We start from the raw sequence: 22668 nt of genomic DNA on the forward strand, positions 1-22668 counted from the left end.
GAAGAAATCGAAGAATAAGTTCCTTCAAATCATTCTCTAGCATTAATTTATATTGACACAAATGTCAAAATTAATAATTATGTGAATGATACATGTAGCGTAAATTATTTCAGTTTTAATATGTCATTTATTCATACAGAAATGAAGTTGATATTCAAAGTTTAAATGAAGCTTAGATGATTTATCCGATTGGAATTTTTGTTCAAGTACATGAGGTACAAGATTTAAAAATCGGTTAAAATTGGCGGTTATGGCATACAGAAGAATCAAGATTGTTAATTAAATTTTTGAGGATGCCAATCTAAAAAAATAGAATACGATACGAAAAATACATTTAATTATTGCATTTGCATATTGCAACAAAGTGACATTTTATAGAAATTTAATGTTCTGTTAATTGTTAAAAATTTTCTTAAATAATATAATATAGGGCTATGAACCATTCAAATTCATCACTGGACACAATGACCAGTAATAAGATTAACCGGAGATCATTGCGTAAAAAAGGAAGGATAGAATTACAGAACTTAGATAATAGAAAAAGTCAATGAAACAAACTCTACGGAAATAAAACCTTAAGTAAATACATGCGCTTGAGAAGAATACGGAATTTATATACAATACGTTTCCATACATTTTTATTATATTACTATTTATTAAAATTATATATATTTATATAATTTTACAAGGTTTGTTTGTGTTGTATGTTTCAACATCCGATAAAAAATTTGTCATACATTAATATGTATAAATATGTCTAAACATACATAAATATTTATGTATGTTTATAAACACATACTAGCTTGATCAAAAAGTTTCCGGAATTCATTCAGAAAATTCAAAATACAAGTTTATTCATCAAAAGTGATATTGTCCCCTTCAAAGTACTCTCCAGCGACTGCAACGCACTTATGCCAGCGCTTGATCCAGCTCTCGAAACATTTCTGGAACTCTATTATTGGTATAGCCATCAGAGCCGTCTTCGATTTTTCCATTACCTTTCAGCTGTTAAAACGCGTTCCCCGCAGTGGTTTTTTGATTCGATCGAACAGAAAAAAATCGCAGGGAGCCATATCGGGTGAATTCGATGGCTGTTGGATGGTATAGTAGTATCGTTTTGTTCTTGACCAAAAATTCACGGATAATGATGGCACTGTGCGATGGTGCGTTATCATGGTGCAAAATCCACGAGTTGTTTACCCACAAATCCTTTCTTTTTTGGCGAATTGCTTCACGCAAACGTCTCATAACGCCCAAATAATACTCCTTATTAACTGTCTGACCTTCTGACAAAAATTCGTGATGTACAATATCGTTGTAATCCATGAAAACCGCGAGCATCGTTTTCTTTTTCGACTGAAAACGACGTGGTTTTTTTGGTCTTGGCTCATTTGGAGCTCTCCATTCACTCGCCTGATGTCTGGATTGCGTGTCGTACTCATAACCCACGTCTCGTCTCCAGTAATGATGCGTTTGATGAATGTTGGGTCGGATTCAGTCTTGGAAATCATGTCTTTGGCGATGTCAACGCGGTCCCTTTTTTGCATGAAATTCAGTTCCTTCGGGACCAACTTTGCAGCAACACGGCGCAAACCCAAATCATTAACTACAATGTCCTGAACGGATCCATAAGCAATGTTTAAGTCCTCTGCCAGCTCTCTGATAGTTAATTTGCGGTTATTGGCTAACATTTCTCTCACTTTATTGATGTTTTCGTCGGTTTTCGATGTCGACGGCCTGCTACTGCGTTCGTTATCCTCGACGGATTCACGACCACTTCTGAAGCGTTCATGCCACTCGTAAACGGTTGTTTTCTTTAGAACATCACTGCCGAAACAGTTTCCCAACATTTCCAAGGTTTTCGCACCATTGAATCCATTTTTAACGCAAAATTTAATACAAACTCGTTGTTGCAAATTCAACTCCATTTTTAAAACTGTAAAAAATCGAAAACACGCGCAGAGGTAGATGTACTCAAGACGGCGTAATTTTTACAAATGTCAAGCTATGGCGATAAAATTTGATGAAAATGTCAATGATAGATGTGGCAACCTAGCCAAAAAAAAGAACTCAAATCAGCTGACTCAGAGCATCACCTGGTGGTCTCTTCCGGAAACTTTTTGATCAAGCTGGTATAATCATATATATGATGTATGTTCATACATATTTAAATATCCCTTTTTTTTTTGTAAAATTATTTTTTAATATAATAGAAAACATTTTTTAAAAAAAGTTCAAAAAGGCGCTAAGAATACGTGTTTCTCGAATAAAACCTAAGTATCCAACCTAATTAATAGTAATGTTAATTTTTCTTCAAGGATATTCATATTGAAGGTCTTCTTATTCAAACCCAAGTAATAGCAACTTTAATACTCTGTCAAAAATTATTACTATTCGAAAAAAATTAATGTATCAAATGAAAAATTAAAACCCAGATGCTACAATCTTAATTTATCAAGTTAAGTTCTATCAAATTAAAAAGTAAAACACAATTAGTACTGTTTCTTTTTATTTATACAAACTTACCTTTTTAAAAAAAGATAAAAAAGCGCTAAGTATGCGTGTTTTTCGTGAAGAATCATTTGGACCGGTTTCATCAATGCTAATTACTTAATTGGCCATGAAATTGACTAATCGTGTTTGCTGTTAGTAGAATTGACCACTTATGGTTAACAATTGATCACTGATTCGGCTTAATTGAGTTAGTGAAACTAGCCCTTATATAATACTAAGTATCCAACCCAATTAAGAGTAGTTTTCTTCAAGGATATTCTTATTGAAGGTCTTCTTATTTCAACTCAAATAATGGCAACTTTAATTCTCTGTCAACAATTATTACTCTTTGAAAAAAATTAGTGTATCAAATGAAAAATTAAAACTCAGATGCAACAATCTTAACTAATCAAGTTAAATTCTATCAAATTAAAAAGTAAAACACAAATGATACTGTCTCTTGTTATTTACTTAACTCTAATGATATCATTCGTATAAAAAATTTGATATCAAGAAAATTGGCGCCAAGTAAAATTCCTCAAAATTTTGTGTACTATTCATAAAAAAGATTTGGTATCAATAATTGGCACCAAGTTAAATTCCGCAATTTGGACACCAAATCATATAAATAATATTAATTTTAATGATATCATTCCTATAAAAGATTTGATATCAAGAACTGGCGCAAAGTTAAATCCCATTTCTTTATATAATACCATGCCAAATTAAATAAATAATGAATATTAATCTAATGATATGTGTCATTTGTATAAAAGAATTGATATGAACAACTGTGATGCCAAGTTAAATTCTACTATTAAAATAAAAAATAGAACCCAAATCATACTATCTTTATTATTATTTACTTAATCCTAACAGTACTATCTTTACAGTAAGTGTACAAGTATAAAGTGCGGATTTGAGACAACAGATGGTGCACCAATGCAGTGTGTAGTATAAAGATTTGACGTATATGCCATTTTGTTGTGCCATCAACAAGTGTCAAACGCGCATAAGTAATAAATTGAAAAAGTGTTTGCATAGTATTGTTTTGCTGTGTTCAATATGTCGAAATTTGTGCCAAATAAAGAGCATTCGCGGACAGCATTAATTTTTTGTTTTCATTTGAAGAAAACTACTGCTTAATCATACCGATTACTTCGAGAATCTTATGGTGAACATGCTCCATCGCAAGATACCTGTGAACGATAGTTTCGGCGTTTCAAAAGTGGTAATTTCGATGTTGCAGACAAGGAACACGGAAAATCGTCAAAAAGGTACGAAGATGTAGAATTGCAAGCATTGTTAGACGAAAACAATTCACAAACACAAAAACAACTTGCAGAGCAATTAAGCGTTAGTCAACAAGCTGTTTCCAATCGCCTATAAGAGATGGGAAAGATTCAGAAGGTCGGCAGATGGATACCACATGAGTTGAACGAGAGGCAGATGGAGAGGCGCAAAAACACATGTGAAATTTTGCTCGAACGATACAAAAGAAAATCGTTCTTGCATCGTATCGTTACTGGGGATGAAAAGTGGATATATTTTGAGAATCCCAAGCGCAAAAAAATCATGGGTAGACCCACACCATCCACATCGACCGCAAGACTGAATCGCTTTGGCAGGAAGACGATGCTCTGTGTTTGGTGGGAAGAAAGGTGTGATCTATTATGAGCTCTTAAAGCCTGCTGAAACGGTTAATACCAAACGCTACAAACAACAATTGATCGATTTGAACCGTTCGCTATTTGAAAAACGACCAGAATATCGAAAAAGGCAAGATCATTTTTTTCCATGACAGTGCTCTATCACATACGGCAAAACCGGTTCGCGACACGTTGGAAGTACTTAGTTGGGAAGTGCTAGCCCATGCGGCTTACTCACCAGACTTGGCTCCTTCCGATTACCACTTTTGCATCGATAGGTCACGCACTTGCTGAGCAGCGCTTTGGTTCGTACGAAGATGTGAAAAAATGACTCGATGAATGATTCACGGCAAAAGGGGAAGATTTTTACTGGCGTGGTATCCATAAATTACCCGAAAGATGGGAAAAATGTGTAACTAGCAATGGAGCATACTTTGAATAACCACTTTTTATCATTCTTCCGAATTTAACATGTTTTTTTTTTTTAGAAAAAAAATCTGCATTTCATACTTGTACACCTGGTAATTTTTATACAATGAAATCTAAGTATACGTATAACTTATTGAAGGATTCTTATTCTAAATGGTTTAAATTTCTCTTAAATGAAATTATTATATCACAAAATAAATAACACTAAATAAAGGGCAAAGTAAGAGTCAAACACATTTTAAATTATAACACAATTAAATAGAATAGATTACAAATAAAGAAAAATAAAAATAAATAAAACAACTTAAATTGAAAAATAAAACATGACAAGTTTCAGCTACCGAATTGAGTCCTTTTTAGACATTTACTTATCACAAAGATTGCTGTACAAATTAATTATCAATAAGGCCCGCATATTCCTTATAATAACAGCTCGAGTGAGTCTTGATGTAGAACTCGGCATTATTCGTATACGATTGCACAGTCAAATATGTTACATATCTCTTGGAAAAATATCTAATCGATAAAAAAGATAAAAAAAAGTCTTCTTACTAAGTACTAAACCATATCAAAGTAACATATCGGAATTTTAACAAGTAAAAACTTACCAAAAACCATGTTTAAATTATCCAAACAAGTACATCCATATAAGTATGAAAATAGATAGACAAGGGGATGAATGGCGGAAGGAATGGCGATTTACTGTTAGCTGGCTGTCCACAAGATATTGGGCTGTCCACAAGCTTTCGATAGACCGAGGAGGTCCGTCGTCCGCGGAGAGAAGGGCAGTCGCAGTGGCGTACGCCAAAATTTTTTTTTTTTTTTTTCGTTATCTGACATCGTGCAAGTTAGATGTTCGTTACTTTTGCAAATTTACTTAAAATAATTTATATAATTAAAAAAACTAATATATATTGTACCACGAAATGAACTACCATCTATCTGCGTTTTTTTCTCTCTTTTTTATTAATGGACTCTTAACACATTTACTGATATCACTGACAAGAATTTTCTTATGACTACTTTGATTCTTGATAAAAATGACTCGCAGCGTACTACACGGAATGAAAAATATTAAAAATTATAATAGTATTGTAACACCATGTACATATTTTTGGTTTAGAACAATATATTAAGACTATATCGAAAAATGACTCGATTGGAGTCGAAATGTTTGTTATTAATTGTAATTGTTTATATGAATTTTTAATGCTAATTTAAATTAAAGTTCTTTTATACATTAACTTTTCCCTTCTTTTGTACTACATTGTTTTATACGTACAGAATCTTATTATTATTTATTTAAAAATATGAATATTTAGAGAAATAAGTCAAATAAGAAGCATTCCCAATGAGAGTTAAAGTATCTAGCGTGTGTATATATGTGATTGAGTTACAGAGTGTAAATTATAGACGTTGTTAATACTGTTAAGAAGTAATATAGACACACTAAAGAGAAATAAATTTTGATTTGTAAGACATGCGTTATGAAAAAGAAATAAATAGTAAACTTTATTCTTATTCAGTGTAAAGTTCAGATTAAATTTATTATTACTTTTATTACTATTTTTAAATTATAATTACCTTTTATTATACAATATATTTATTTTTATTAATTACCATTCTAATTTTAAATTATTTTTATAGTTTTTCTTACTCGATCTAACAGCGCCAAATGTTTTTTCATAAGAAATTTTTCTATTTAAATAAAATTGTTTTATTTTATACAATAGTAATATATGGGCAGCCATAAAACAAACCCCTTCCACGTCTCCTTCCGGCGCGTGGCCTAGACGTCTACCTGGAAAAAGGGCGCGCTTTGATTGGTCGAGGAGTAAAAGGGGATAATAGGATAATTAAATGGTGTGTTCTGATTGGTTCGCCCTATACTTGATAGAAATCTGATTGGTTCGCACCGTATCTATCCACGAGGTAATTAGAGAAGGTGGGACCTCTGACAAAATGGAGAGTAAAATCCAAAAAAATGGTGAGTGAAGATTGGGACTGTAATATTTTTGGTCACGAGAGCAGAGTACGAATATCGGACATGAATAGCGGGTGATTTTATGACGGTCATTTTTTTTGTTGGCGTAGCATAATGTCTCTGACGTGTTGGCATTGAAAGTTTTTTATTTATGAGAGATGAAATCTTATACGAAAATTTACGAATCTAGGGGGCTCTTACTTTTGCTAGGAAGAATAGGGGAGGTAAAACAGGAACGAACATGTTCAACTAACGCAACACATCATCTCCGGTGTGATGACTCATTTGTTCGAGCGAGTATGATTTTTATGATGTATGACAAGGATTTTATGAATTTGTATTATACTTCTTGTACTTTATTTAAAAGTCTATGTTATACATATAACAACAGAAATATACAGAGAAAAAAGTTGATTATTGGAGGGTACGATTAAAAAACGAGGGTTTATGTTATATATTATAAAAATGTATTTATTGATACAAATTCTTTTTTTCAAAGAAAAAGAAACACATAGTTCGCATGAAAATAAACTAAAAAAAGTTTTTAAGAAAATTAAGCCAAAGATTCTCGTTTCGAGAGAATTATATGAAAAATTTCGTTATATCTTAATGAAGTTAATTCCAAAAATATTATATTGAAATATATATCAAGAAAAGTTAAGTCGTTAATTTATGTACGTACATTACGCTCTATATTTTCATAATTGCCTCGCAATGTTAATTTTATAATTTCCTGATTAATAAAACTTGCAAGTAGTTTCAGTTGAATTTCTTGAACTAAATATAGAACACACTTAACATTATCAGATAAAGATTCTAATTGTTTTAAACGCATCGGCGCACTTTACAATGTTTTGCAGTCCGAGAAAGGTAGTTTTCTGCATTACAATTGCCAAATACGTAATCTCTTCGTTTCTTCGCCGGTGGAGTTGAATTGTGCGCATCCTCTTCTTTTCGAAGATTTCCGTTGGAATTTTCCTCTTCTTCTTTATACGCTAGCAATATTGATTTTGCCCCGTAAGATGTGGTAAAGCTGATGATGATATTTTTTATAACAACAAAGTTAGGTTCCATTCTGTTATCGCTGCTTAAATACTCATTCATGGATGCCATGTGATCTTGAAACTGTTGCCAGCAGTTGGTGTCGAAATAAATTCCGTCCGAGTTGCGTCCACTCAATTTTACAAGAGGTTTGAAAATTCTTTCGTTCGTTTTTTGTAATCCTACGTGAATCGTCTTCGTAAAATTGTTAAGACCATACGTTGTTGCTAACAACATATGCAATCGAGCGTTTCTTCTCTCGTCGTTACGTATCTTAGAAGAATCGGGGATAGAGTATATTCTCATGTCCGAATTATTAATATTTTTTGGACTGGCCATTGTTCTTACGTCGCAGTAATATCAAATTCAAGTGAACCAAGACAATCAAAAACACAAGAAGCACAGTACTTGTTTGCTCGCGAAGCTGTGGCTAACGAGATTCGAATGAAACGGATTTTCGATAATCGACATCGTCTCCCTCTCCGACGCTACGTAACAAAATTATTCTGCGCGCGTAGATGAAAAAAATGAAAAAACATAAACTCTAAATTTTTCTTAAAAATTTAAAATAATTCATTTCCCACAGAAATCAGGAGGGGAGAGGAATGAAATAAAACGAGAATAAATAGGAATGAACAGGAACGAAAAAGAACGTTTTACAATTCTTTTCCTGCTTTTTTTATAAAATAATAGTGGTGAAGGAATTTGACTAGCCAAAAATTTTTTTGCAATAAAGCATAAGGAAAAAAAAATTAGTTTAGCTCGTGGGTAGTTTCTAACGAATAAGAATTAGTACATCAATAACTATCGAGTTTTTTAAAAAAAAAACAAGAAGAAATTTATGAAGCATTTTCAACTTAAAGTAAATTTACAATTGGATTTATTGCATTTTTAGAAAATTCATTAATGTTTAAAGAAACAGAAATACGAAAAGAAATGGTATAATACGAAAGAAAATAATAAATTTAGTTGGGTAATACAAGAAAATTTATTCGTCTTCCATTTTTCTTTTGTATATAAACAAAGGGAAAAAAATAACGTGTAGTATACGAAAATTTATAGAATACGAAAATTAAATATTAGTTATATTGATAAATGTGAGGAAAGTTTTAAACGAAGGGAGTTATGTTTAATGTTCGCCATGATTTTTTTCCTTATAACGAGGCAAATCCTGAAGAAAGGAAAACTAACAAAAACCAAGTGATATTATTGTCAAGCGAGATATAGGAATTTCCATTTTCAAAATTGTATTTTTTCTTTTATTGAAAGGTTTATTGTTCATCTGTCGTAGACTAATAAAATTGCGTGAGAATCCTTTCAACAAAAAAGAAAACAGAAAGAAAAATTTAAAACGTGATTCACCATAATAATAAAAATTTTATAGTGTGACAAAAACTTTACAGGATAATAATGAAAATGAGAGCTAAAGATTTTATTAGAGTAAATACGAAGGGAGCGATGCTTTTCGAGATAATTTTTATGGGAAAGAAACGGAGCTAAATTACATGGAGTTGGTCGTAACTAGGAAGTTTTTGTTGTCTCCTACTTCTCTAAATTTTACGAGAAAATCACTTCTAGTAAAAGAAGCGATCAATTACCAAAATTGTTAAAATCTAACGGCCAATGAAGGGACTAGAAACTTTTAGCGATTCTTAAAACAATGTGATTAAAAAGGCATACACCACGAGCACAAGATGTTAGCGAAATATTTATTTTAATAGATTAGCATAGAAAAAAACAATACAATAAAATAGATATACATTTCGGCCTTATATCAGGCCATCTTCAGTATTACAAAATTAATATGTGTTATAACTTTCATACATGTTGAGAACACCTAATTTCGAATAAATTTTATTCACGGTATAATAAAGAGATAAAACATTTTACACGCTCAATTACAATTATATTTTCGAAGAGCTCAAGTTATTGTTATAAAAAGTTTTTTTAGTTTAAAATCATGTCAAATACTCCAGATGCCAATAATCATTTTTTTGTCACGACAGTTAGTCGAACTTATTGAAACACATAATTTCTAGATTCTGTGTTAACAATAAGTTGAGTTGTGGAAGACTTGGAAAACTACATTGAACTGCTCAAGAGTCGAAAACAAAATATCTCTAGCGATTCTTTTCGGGGAGAGGAATTTTATGAATATCGCTACGAACATAAATAGCACGCACTGATCAAAGTTTAATCCTGCGTTTAGACTTTAAAATGGATTGATTTTACGTTGACTATTTGCGAGTTGTTTTTAATTTTATATTTAAAAAATGGAACTTTGCGACTCATCAAATTTTTCATTGATAGCAACTTGAATAAAAAATTAATTGCTGCCGATTATCTGACAAAGTTGTCAGATAATGGTGTAAAAAATTATTATTCCATTTTCGGAAATTTCGTGAATACTCCAGCACATTAGTGTGCATTATGTACAAACTGGGGCATTGCGGTGGTGACAAGAGACTGAAAAATATAATCGCTCGTCATCTAGAAATAGGCGAGTGTTTTGATCATGAGATGGATGACGCAGGAGGTCATATAGCTAACTATAAATGACGCACTGTACTAAGAGGTAAACAATAATAATTTCTAAAATAAAATCGAATATATAATAGGATTAAAAATTTACTTTATAATTAAATTATAATATTTAGAACTGAACTGTACTATAAGACGAGCGATAACGCGTCGGAGAGGGCGTTCTCCTGGGCATCCAGTAGGACGATTTAGTTTAAGGTGACATCATCCTCTGAGAGAAGAAGAGGAGAGAGTACCAGCGAGTAAGTTTTGAGGAAATAAATATTAACTAAACGTTTATAGAAATCTTGATTATTAAAATATTTTATTTTTTTCTCTAAGAAGAGCACAAATTGAACCGAAAAATAATGTTCCACCTCCGTGTAACATTCCTGTCATTGTAATTGGTAAGTTATTTTACAAATAATCAAGAAATCTCTTCATATAATATAGATGTTATGCGATAAAGAATAAAATCAATTTTGTTTTAGATGATGATGACGATGATGATGATGATGATGATGGTGACGACAACAATGATTGGAATAGTGATTTGAGTCCATCTGATTCGATTTGAGCACTGGTCTCTCCAGGTTTCACCATTTCCATAACGTGTAAGTTCTTTAAAAAAAATAAATTAGTCGAATATAGAGTTAACTATACAGAGTTCAAAAATAATAATAATAACAAAAATTACTATTTAGCGTAGGAAATCGAACAAGAGCGGGAGGAACTAATGGAACTAATGGAGGAAAATGTGGAGTCAAAATGTGGAAAATCTGGAGAGGAGGAGGAGGAGGAGGAGGAGGAGGAGGAGGAGGAGGAGGAGGAGGAGGAGGAGGAAGAGGAGGAGGAGGAGGAGGAGGAGGAGGAGGAAAACATTGACGATGACAATGTCGATGATAATGATGCCGATGATAATATTGCTGATAATGAGGAGCAAGATAACATAAATGTTGATGACAATAGCGATGATGGAAAGGAAGAGGAAATACGTGACGAGGAAGAAGTAACTCAGGAGACAATAGAGGAAGAAGAAAACAGATATTACGTACCTCTTAAAAATGAAGGTAATAATATTTTTACTTTTTACTTTAAATTTGTTTGTTGCTCGAAATATTTAAGCAGATATTTTTCAAATATTTCGTACTCCTCTGTTCTGCCTATGTCGCTGGGATATTAAAATTTACAAAAAAGAAAAACATTATCATTCTACGCACGATCATGTAAACAGTTGTAAGTGAATTATCTTGCCATGCTGTAATGTTACGACTAATAGTATAAGTTTTTGACTTAATATATATAGCAATGTTATCAGATTAATAAGATTTGTTTAATATTCTTGAAGCTTCGATAGATGCTTTCTATATAAAAATTATGCGTTTCGCGGGATTCTACCGTGTCCAGATCCATTCTTGGAATGTCAACGTTTCGTGAGCCTTACAGTCCACTTCATCAGGACGAGGAGCAACCTGATACTGAGCTGTTCCTCCGTGCCGTTCTTTTTATTGGGAGTATAAATTAGTTCGGTCCGTTTTCCAAAAGATGACTTCGGTTGTTGTGAATGGTTCATAATGACAGCTGATTTTGGCGTTTTCAGAGAGGTTAGACATCTGCTAATAATATTCAGTTTATATCGCTTTGAGTTTCATACAAAAACCTTGATTTTTACTGTGTTTGAAATATCGAATTTTGTGTTAACCAAGCAGCATTTGCGGGAGGTTCTAATTTTCTGTTTTAATTGGAAGAAAAGTGCAGCTGAAGCCCATCGAATGCTTGTCGAAGTTTATGGTGACATTGCTCCAAATGCTGATAAATTATGTAGGGAATGGTTTCGACGTTTCAAGGATGGAGATTTCAGCGTTGAAGACAAGCCTCGCTCTGGACAGCCAAAAAGTTCGAAGACAAAGAATTAGAGGCATTAGTCGAAGAAGATCAGAGTCAAGAGGAGCAGAATCATTGGGAGTAACTCAACAAGCCGTTTCTGCACGATTGAGAGCCATGGGAATAATTCAAAAAACAAAGGAAATTGGGTGCCTTATGAATTGAAACCGAGAGACGTTGAAAGGCGATTTTTCACTTGCGAACAGCTGATTCAAAGACAACAAAAAAAAGGTTTTTTGTATCGGATTGTGACTGAAGATGAGAAATGGATATTCTATGACAATCCCAAGAAGAAAAAATACTACGCTAAGCCCGGTCAATCGTTGCCATCGACCTCAACATCAATACCAAATTCGAACATTCATGGTTCAAATCATGCTCTGTATCTGGTGGGACCAAAAGGGTGTTGTTTACTATGAGCTGCTGAAATCTGGCGATTCCATTACGGGCGATCGGTATCGGCTATAATTGATTCGTTTGAGCAGTGCATTGCGAGAAAAACGGTCGGAATACGAGCAAAGACATGATAAGTTATTTTTCTTCATGACAACGCTTGGCCTCATGTCGCAAAAAAATATTTGGAAACGCTCAAATGGGATGTTTTACCGCACCCGCCGTATCCTCCGGACATTGCTCCTTCTGATTATTGATTGTTCCGAAGGATGCAGCACGTCACCGGTTGACTTCTTTTACAGAAATCAAAAATTGGCTCCAAAATTGGATCGCCTCCAAAGACGAGTCATTTTTTCGAGATGGAATTCAAAAATTGCCTGAGAGATGGGAAAAAGTAGTAGCCAATACTTTAATTAATCTGTTCATTCATTTTGTTTTGAAATAAATTTTTGAACACAAAAAACGGACCAAACTAATTTGTACTCCCAATACGCTACTTGTTGGAGTGGTAGGGGGAAAGAAGAGAATTGTGGATGTGGGTGAGGGGGGGAGGAAGTGGGAGAATTTAGTCAGTCTTCAATAACTGGGAAAATGGTTTTCTATATTTTATTTATGTTGTAGCCATTATCTCTATTTAGATTGTTAGAGTGTTTTTGTATCTCTATGGCTTCTCTATACTTTCTTAGAAAGTATGATGTAGTGTTGGCTATTGTGGTCGTTTTATCAAACAATATTTGATGTTCTGTTTCGATGTTCTGATAATGCTGATTGCGTAAGGTGTTTTAGCCTGACATCACGTTGGTGTTTTTTTATCCGTAAGATGACCATTCTCTCGGTTTCTCCAATGTATACTTGCCTGCAGGAATAAGGTGTGTATACTTCTACGGAACTGATTCTACGGATCTGGAGATCTTTAAGATTTCTTAAGATTTGTCTTATCTTTTTGGTTTAAAGATAGTTTGGATATTGTGTTTGTTTAATTCTGCTAAATAATCCGATCTGTTGTTCCTTAGACATATAGGAGAATGGATAGGATCCTTTCTGGTTGTGTCAGAGACCATTGTCTCGTTTACATATTTATTGATTGTTTTGATTATGTTTTTTTTGTCGTGTCCGTTTTTCTGTAAAACTAGTTTTAAATGGTTCTGTCTGTAGCTCTTTGTCAGAAATCGTGAAAGTTCCATATACAAGTGAAATGATTGCAGACTGTTTTTGTGCTGGGTGGTGGTGCGACTCAGCATGTAGGTATCTATCTGTGTGTGTTTTCTATACACTTGATGGCCTAAGGTACCATCAGCTTTCTTAGAGACAAGAACATTTAGGAAGGAGAGTTTTTCGTTTTCTTATATATCTATAGTGGATATTTGAATGTTGATTATTGAGGAAAATAAGGAATTTACGGAGTTCGGCTCTGCCTCCATATCACGAATGTGTCATCTACATAACGGAACCAAACCGGTTTTTTGAGTGTTGGTTTTTTGGTTTTTTGAGTGTTTTCCTGAGAGTCTCTTTCTCAAAATGCTCCATGAAGATGTTGGCGATTACAAGAAAAATAGAAGAGCCCATTGCCGCTCCTGAAGTTTGTTCATAAAATTGATTGTTATAGGAGAAGTAAGTGGTTGTTAAGCAGTGCTCTATTAGCGGGATGAGGTCGGAGGGGAATTCATGTGAGGCCTTTATTATGTTTAATGTGTCTTTTATTGGGATTTATGTAAAAAGGGATTCTACGTTTAAATTTACAAACAGGTCTGTGGAACGTAGTCGAATTTTTTGGATGTTTTATGAAGTCCATTGAATTAGTTATGTGAGATTTGGATTTTCCAGTGAGGAGTTGTAGTATTTGTAATAGAAAGCGGGATAAGTTGTATGTCGGGGAGTGTATGACGCTGACAATCGATCTGAGAAGGACCGGTTTAGTTTGTCTAGTCTTGGTGGGAAAGGATTTGTAGGTTTCAATGTTGATTTAGTTTTATTGAGAATGTTGCTCTTTCCATCAGAATCTTGGTGTTCTGTGCAATTGTATTAGTTGGATCTTTGTCAAGCTTTTTATATGCTTTGTTCAAGAAAAGATTTTTCTTTTTCTTATAGTCTGATGTGTTTATGGCTACTGTCGTGTTGCCTTTATCGACTGGAAGCACGATGATGTCTGTGTCTCTGTTCAAGTCTTGGAGGGCCCATCGCTCTTGTCTAATAATGTTTGGTGGAGGGAATTTGGCTTTGGAAAGAATATTGATTATCTATCTGCGGATATTATCTGCTTGTTCTGATGGGAGTCGGTAGATGGTTGACTGTAGATGGTTGGCTGATCTCTTTCTTTGGAATCTTTTTAGGTGCCACTGTGAAGTTAGGGCTTTTGGTAAGCGCAGATATAATATCTTGAGACAAGTCTTTGTTGGATGGGGTCTTGATGTTAAGTAGAGAAGGTTGTAGATTTTTGTGAGAAACAAGATTTATATTTTTCTGTTTCTGTCTTTCAGAGGATTGTGAGGTCTTCATGGCTTATTTGTATGTAATACGATCTAGGATTTGTCACAACGTGGTGGATACGAACAGATGGAGTTTAAAGATTTTATGGGAAATCTGTACTATTTGTAATTTAGTGAAGTGGGTGCGTTCTTTGATGAGGATGATGCTGTCTTATGAAAGATGTTTTTGCATTTGTGAGTTCCTAGATGGTCCTTGAGTTGTAGGAACTTTGGGATGATGTTATTATCCCTGCAGCATTCGATGTTGTGTTTTGATAATGCTGATTGCGTGACGTGTTTTAGCCTGACATCACATTGGTGTTCTTTTATCCGCAGGTTGATCATTCTCCCGGTTTCTCCAATGTATACTTGCCCGCAGGACAATAGACAGTTTGTTTTCCCCATTCGCTCGTAGTGGCATGCGTATATCAAGAGCGTAGGCAACTGCATACGGGGGAACTGTAAGAGAGATAGGAATCGTGAGATACCAGCGTTCTTCTTACAACGTAAGCTGATCGAAGAATTAACGAAATCCGCTGGTATCACAATTACCGCGAAAGGTTGTGGAATTCGTGGAATCAAGCAATTCCATTTCGGATTCTCGCTTCCGAAAATATTGCAATTATGATATATAATTTCAGTACTTTCGGTCGAGATGAGAATCCGATGTATGACGGCTGCGCGTTACTTTCCTCCCTAGATCACGAACCCTCGTGTAGTTTAAATATAATATATTATGAGGGTTCGTGACATTATAATCCTACATTAAATTTAAAAGTCGCCGCCGGTTCTCGTAGAAGATATTGCGTAGCGTGGGCTTTCGTAACAACAGAAGTCATCGATGTACAAAAAAATGTCCATGCTGCTACGCCACCCCATCTTGCGAATGCCCCGACATTGAGTTGATTAAGTTTCGTGCATTCGCGTCTTTTTCGGGCGTCCGTGTTTCGAACGCAGGGATCATATAATCAATCCCTCGCAAGCGTTTGCGAATTTATTAAAATTTGCATCGATTACGGGCAATTGGTTAATTCAAAATCGTAACACTATTGCGACGCAGTTTATTGCAAAACTTGTCATTCGTTCAGTCTTCGAATCATTTGTGTTACATGCGGCCTCTTTGTCGTAAAGCTTCAGTAGAAAATCCTGGAGAGGGTACAAGTACTATAGCAAGATTCTCGAGAAGAAAATCCGCAAACAAATATGAATGACATCGAAGATACAATTGAATATATTAAAAGAGATTGCATTGATGTTTTATGATTTCGAAATGCGACAAGATGAGACACTCGAAAGAATGGAGAACGTAAGAATTCAAACTTTCTGTGTTGCGCAACAAATTTGCGAAGCGTAAGCGGGAATAGAGACATGTCATTGCGATGTCGTTGGTGTAGAGTGCGCGAATTCATATTTAGTAGAAATCCTGTAAAAGAGTTTGTCGATTTCGCAACGCAAACATCTTAATATTTAAAAAAAATTATCTGTATCGCGCATAAATGTTAAAGCATTTGACGCTTAGTTTATTTTAAAGTACCCCGTTGAAAAATCAGAAATAATGGAAGAATCTCGGGTGATTTTGAACGGGACGAAAATTATCGTTATGATGATTGGTCGTACAAAATTTAGTGATAATTCGAATTATATACCTGTGCATTTATTCGATTTACCCAAGGTTTTCAGGCTACGGAATACTTTGGGTAAAGGTTTTTTTCCTCATTTAATACGCTACAAAATCAAAATTATATTGGACCAATATCTGAGGCTCGGTATTCGCCCGAACAAATGAAATCCGAGGAACAGCGTTTTATGGTTTGGAGGAAATGTCGCAATCGAATTTCGTTTTTTATTTCAAACAAGAAATAGTAAAATAATGTTGGAATGACGTAGATATCCTTAGACGTGCATGCATGGCGTTCAGAAAAATCTTTTTAGAACGCGGAGATGTGTGTCCGTTCGTAGAATGCACGATTATCGCTTCCACGTGTATGAAAATTTTTCGCAAAAACTCTTTACGCGAGGAAGAAATAGGAATCATTCCACCGGGCGGATATAGATATAAAGACAATCACTCGCACAAAGCACAGTGATTAGTACGAATGGAGCGTGAGCTCCATTGGACATCCTATAATCCATGCAGGGCGAAGCCGCGAGTATCGAATTATTGGTACGCCCGTCGACGGATATTACGAAGTCAAATCAGAGAACGAGACATTACGTTACAATTTCATGGTTATTTTTGGCACGATTGTTGCAACTCAATTTATCAAATCAATCGTGAAAGGAAACTTACGTCCAGGACGTCATATAAAGATACATTCGACGCTCGATATGAACGAACTCTCACAATGGTTTTTTACATGGCATTTTCAACAACGTGAATATAGGATGAACAAATGGGAGTGTGAATTTGCACGAGAAAAGCGCGAGAATTGCGAGATGCACAATTTTCTCAAAAACCATTCGATGCTCCTCTCGACCTTCGTCAGGTTCTTTAGTGGCCGTACGGAAAATATTTCTGTAACCCAATACGAAGTTACGGAGAAAATACGTTATGTGGACGTGTGTTCTCTGTATCCGTACGTGAAAACGGGTACTTTTTCGTTACGCCGACCTATGATTTATATCGGAGAACAATGTTCGAAGTTAATTAGCGTAACTCCGAAATTTAATTTTGATTCTGTTGAGAGTATCATTCGGTGCACAGTACTTCCACTACGTGATCTTTTTCACCCTGTACTCCCATACTGCGTACAAGGTAAATTGTTGTTCGGGCTGTGTGTCGTAGTTGCTGCGAAAACGTTCCCACAGGCCGAGTGCACTCACGCTCTTCCCGCCGATCGTGAATTCGTAGGTGCATGAGTATCCTGCGAATTGCGCAAAGCTCTCAAGAAAGATTATCTCGTGATGAATGTGAACGAAATATGGCAATTTAGAGTCATACGGTTCGATCCTTGTATGAGGCAAGGTGGTTTATTTACTGAATATATTAATAGTTTTTTTAAATTAAAACAGGACAGCCGAGCGAATGTCTGGATGACGAGAATAAGGAACAGTATCTTCGGGAATACGAAGAAACTGAGAGTATTGTTCTCGATAGAAATAATATCGTCCGAAATCCTAGTTTACGTTCGGTCGCGAAGCTCTGCTTAAATTCTTTCTGGAGTAAATTCTACCAACGAACCAATTTGCCTAATATAAAAATCATACAAAAATACGAACAACGTTGTTCACGAATTCTATATTGGTTATTTCGTGCTTCATGAAATAACCAATATATTATCTATCATCGACGACATAATATATGTTTCATGGCGACTACGTGAAGAGACGGTCGCGCCTTTTCCGCAAACCAACCCTGTAATCGCGGCATGAACGACGTCACAAGCGTGACTGATATTATACGAATATCTAGAGAAATTATGTAATCGCGTTTTATATTGTGATACAGACTTGTGTATTTACGTAAACAGAGGCGAACCGTACGAGCTGCGTACGGGGAATTTTCTGGGCGATATGATGGATGAACTCGAGAGCTACGGGGCAGTTTTATCGAGTTATTCGTGTCCAGGGGCCCGAAATTCTACGCGTTCGTATACCGGAAGGTCGCCGACACGAGATTTGTAAAGTTAAAGGAATAACATTAAATTATAAGAACTCTCGAATTATAAATTTTAATAGTATTAGGAAATTAATAATGGATAATGAGAGAGGCGATGAAGAAAAAGAAGAAGAAACGGGAGGGGCAGTGATAAATTTGTGTTTTAGCGCAATTCGATGCACCGCATTTTACGAAATCGTAACACGAAACGAAACAAAGACGTGCGCCGGTATTAGTAAAACGTAAATTTATTAATCGCTATTCCCTTCCGTATGGTTCCGGTTTCAGGAAAGAATAATGACTTCTTTTTCTTTCTCTCACTTATATTTTAAGTTCGCGAGTTTTCCGCCTATTTGCATAGTATTTAAGTATTTAATGTAAATATTTAATTATAATATAAAAATGTAAATATTGTTTCTGAATAATTGAATTTTTTGTATAAGAGAGTTAGCAAAAATATAATCAACTATAAAAAAATTAAAATTACAATATATATGTTTCCTTTTCTCTCTTCCTTTTTTTTAAAAAAAATATCGAATAAAAAATATTTTCTATTTAAAGAAAACAAGAAGAGATGATTTATTATATAATTTTAACTAACCTTTCCTGTTTCTACGAAAGCTTTTCCCTCGCTGCAGCATCGCAATATAGCATCAGTAAGCTTATGCGGCGATGCCACGCGCTTAACGATAGAAATATACGCTAATCATAAGCCTCTTTGACGCGCGAAAATAAACTTATGCGCGTCGCACCGCAACGAAATCAGCTTTTCGCTAGCCGCAGTGTTCTTCGCTGACAAGCTCACACGGGGGTACGCGAGCGCTTGTCCGCCGTGGAGGGAGCCCTGGCGTCGCATTGATCAGCTTATCTGCCCTCCTAAAATTATTTTCTTTCGCATATTCTAGAAATCAAGTGACATTTTTTTCTTTTTGCTTTTGAAGTCGCACACGAAGATCGATCGTTCATTTCGTTCAAATGGACGTGCGTTGAAAACATCCTTGGACGTCGATCGTATGCGGGTCGACCGGTTGCGAGAAGACGATCTTTGTGGAGGCTTTTCTTCGGCATTTATCTTTCATAATCGACATGTTTCGAGAGAATTTTGTTTTATTACGCGAAATGGCAAGAAGTCTATTATCAATTACAATACGACACATACGAGTAAAAGAATTCAAAGAACAGCGTTGGGGATGTAGCAATACTAAAACGACGAAGAAGAATGTAATTGAATTTCGCGAGGGATTATTTCGTCCGGAAGATTATTCGAACGATCCATTTTCTCCTAAATTAGTGATAATCGACAATCTTATGAAAGAATCGTTATCGTGCGATGCGATCGTGGATTTTTTTATCAAAGGCAGTCATCACAAAAATCTCAGTATTATTCTTATCTCGCAGAATCTATTCCATCAGGGGCGTGGCCAGCGTGATATATCATTTAACGTGAATTACATTGTCGTTTTCAAAAATCCACGCGATCGCGCTCAAATTCGTCATTTAGCGCGTTAAGTCTATCCCGACGATCCGAAATTCCTAGAAGAGACATACTACGACGCTACATCGAGGCCTCATGAGTATTTGCTCGATTTGAAATAATCAATCCCGGACAAGTATCGATTTCGAACGTGTATTTTTACCAAGGATACGATTCATTACGTCTATGTGCCGCATAGATCATTTTCCAACGGATTCGTATAAAAGTTGAGTACGAGTAATCGCACGTGTAGATTTTTCAGTCGTAGATTTTTCTCTCGATAAAGATGGGTGACAAGAAATCGCACAGAGCGACGAAAATCGCCACACATTCGATCGGTAAGAGAAATGCCTGTATTCTCGCGGCGCTCTATTATTTAAACAAAATCATCGCACAACCTTCTTGCGCAACGCTGACGAAAAACTAATTCGTTGTATCTGTGAATGTGTTATTAATACACTCAAAGATAACGTCTCACTCAAACGGTATGAAAAAAAAATCGGTTAACTAAATACAAAAAAGTGACGCGTCGTTGCAAAACGTGATAATTGGGAAGATAAAAGAAAGCTATTGGTGCAGCGAGGCGAATTTTTACTTTATATTGTCGGACTTATATTACCGATCTTATTATCACTAATTATCAAAAGAACGAAATAGTAGAGATAAAACATTGTGGAGAGAGCTAAAAAAATGGTTTTAATTTCGACGAAAAATCTGGAGAGAATGCATCATCAACGTCAGAATCCAATATCATTCGTTGACGGAGAGTCAAAAGAAATATAACAGAAAAGAAAGATAACAGTACCGCAAAATTCGAATAACACCTCGAACTACTAATAATGCAACGCAAACCCCGGCAACTCATCTAATACGACTCGATGCAGAGATGAGTATTCCTACTGACCGCGTGACGAAGTGAGAAGTGAAAAATATACAGAGAGACATTATGACGATACCCCTACAATTTATCCAAGAAACACGAAGACAGAAAAACGTACGTGACAAAAACGAAAATGCAGAAGACAACGCTACACGAGATACCTCCGCTAATAATGAGACGACAAACGATGGCGTTTTTCACGAGTTCACACAAACATCCGATATACCTGCCATCATATTTCATTAGTAACGTAGATATTATTACGAAAAATTTCGAAATTTCGAGCGAACATAATCATACGATGAAATCGAGGAAATACTGGAAAGCGAAATCATATTGTAAGCATGCACACTTACTGATGAAACATTTGTTTCGAAAAGCTGTGCCTGATAGAATTAGGACGAGCATGGAATCGTGACTATATATGGTAACGTCATGAAAGATTCGAATATCACTGACTTAATAAACGATGTAATGCGCGAGAGAAAAACTGTGAAAGCAGTGGGTAGAAATCAGTTTGCACGATTACTCCGTGTGTTGAACATGTCTACTGCATTGATAGAAGATATAGAGAAATAAAAGATTATTGTCCACGCACGATGTTACTGTGCGTACACAGCATAAAACTTCGACCTCACGCGAGTTCTATGCCTTTTATATCGAAAGCGCGAATTTCGCATCGATTGTATCGAGAATATGAGGAAGGAGAAAAATGTAAAAATTAAGAACAAGAAATAGACGAGGAAAGCTCGTTGATTCTTTCTCGTACACGAAAAACTGGAAAAGTACTTTGCAAACAGGAAAAAATCGATTGGAAAAAAACTGAGATAACGATGACATTTGAAAAATTATACTACGATCCGTCGCATTATGCGGGTTATATGATGGATAATCTAACTCGCGCCGTTAAACCGAATTTCTCACGGGGAGAAGTCGTACGCTGGCTCAAATCGCAAAATGCGTACACGTTGCATCGACCATTGCACAAAAAATTTTCGCGATTGCATTACAGCGTAACAAACATTGACGATGTGTGGGAGGCAGATTTAATTGAACTCCGAAATAAAAAGTTATAATGACGACTATTCCTATTAGTGATTATTGATGTAATATATAGGTACTCGTTCTTCGCTTTTTGTTAGTACGAAAAGCTTTTATTTTTATTAGAGATTATCAATGTACTAAGCAAATATCTGGAAAATATCTGGATAGAACCGCTATGTGACAAAACGAGCAACAGCGTGCGAAAAATAATAAGCATTAAAGGAAGCGGTCAAAAGTCGGCTCGCGGAATCGAGAGGTAATCTGAAGAGAAAAGCCAAAGAAAAAATAAGTTCCCTGATAAGGGGGTCTGAATATAAAATATCCGCGAAATCCGCGGCGCTTTCCACTTGGTAATTGGAGATAGACGTATCGTGCATCGTAAACGACGTCGGGGGGTCAAAAGAAAATCATGGAGAAGTACTACAGGGAAAAAGAGAAAGAAAATTTGTGTTGCAGAAAGAAAAACTAAAAAAAAACTATCCACTAGGAAACATCAGTAGGAATACTAGGGGGATTCTAACTCAAGTCCTCTGAGGGAGGTGCGGGGCGCCGGGGGTTCTCATAGGCGCAGGAAAAAAGGCGCAGGGAAGAAGATGTGCAGGGATGAAGATGAGGGTACTCGTAGATGCGAGACCCGAGAAGTCCCGGCGCTATCGGTGTTTACCGATATGATGATACATGCCGCCATGTTGTGACGTATCATTGGGGACCGTCGCCGCCGCCGTCGCCGCCGCCACGAACCCCGCATCTACCCCAAAATGTGTTTCGGGCCGCCGCCACCGTGCGCGCTACCTCATATACCATTTTTTTCTCG

The 22668-nt window shown here is 35.6% G+C and overlaps 1 protein-coding gene and 1 pseudogene across 1 annotated transcript; one reads left to right on the plus strand and one right to left on the minus strand.

Moving 5' to 3' along the window:
* Positions 1–765: 765 nt before the first annotated feature.
* Positions 766–2159, minus strand: LOC147908987 (protein GVQW3-like). The gene has a single exon (XM_087407561.1). The coding sequence runs from the start codon at positions 1926–1928 to the stop codon at positions 1245–1247; it is 684 nt and encodes a 227-aa protein (XP_087263687.1). The 5' UTR covers positions 1929–2159; the 3' UTR covers positions 766–1244.
* Positions 2160–13098: 10939 nt separating this feature from the next.
* LOC147908988 (uncharacterized) lies at positions 13099–22276 on the plus strand (annotated as a pseudogene).
* Positions 22277–22668: the final 392 nt, after the last annotated feature.

Source organism: Acromyrmex echinatior, chromosome 7, assembly GCF_024713525.1.
Source record: "Acromyrmex echinatior isolate Ae372 chromosome 7, ASM2471352v2, whole genome shotgun sequence".
NCBI lineage: Eukaryota > Metazoa > Arthropoda > Insecta > Hymenoptera > Formicidae > Acromyrmex > Acromyrmex echinatior.

What these genes read in the sequence shown, in the direction of transcription:
- LOC147908987 (XM_087407561.1), bottom strand. Translation starts at nt 1,928, where the DNA reads ATGGAGTTGAATTTGCAACAACGAGTTTGTATTAAATTTTGCGTTAAA.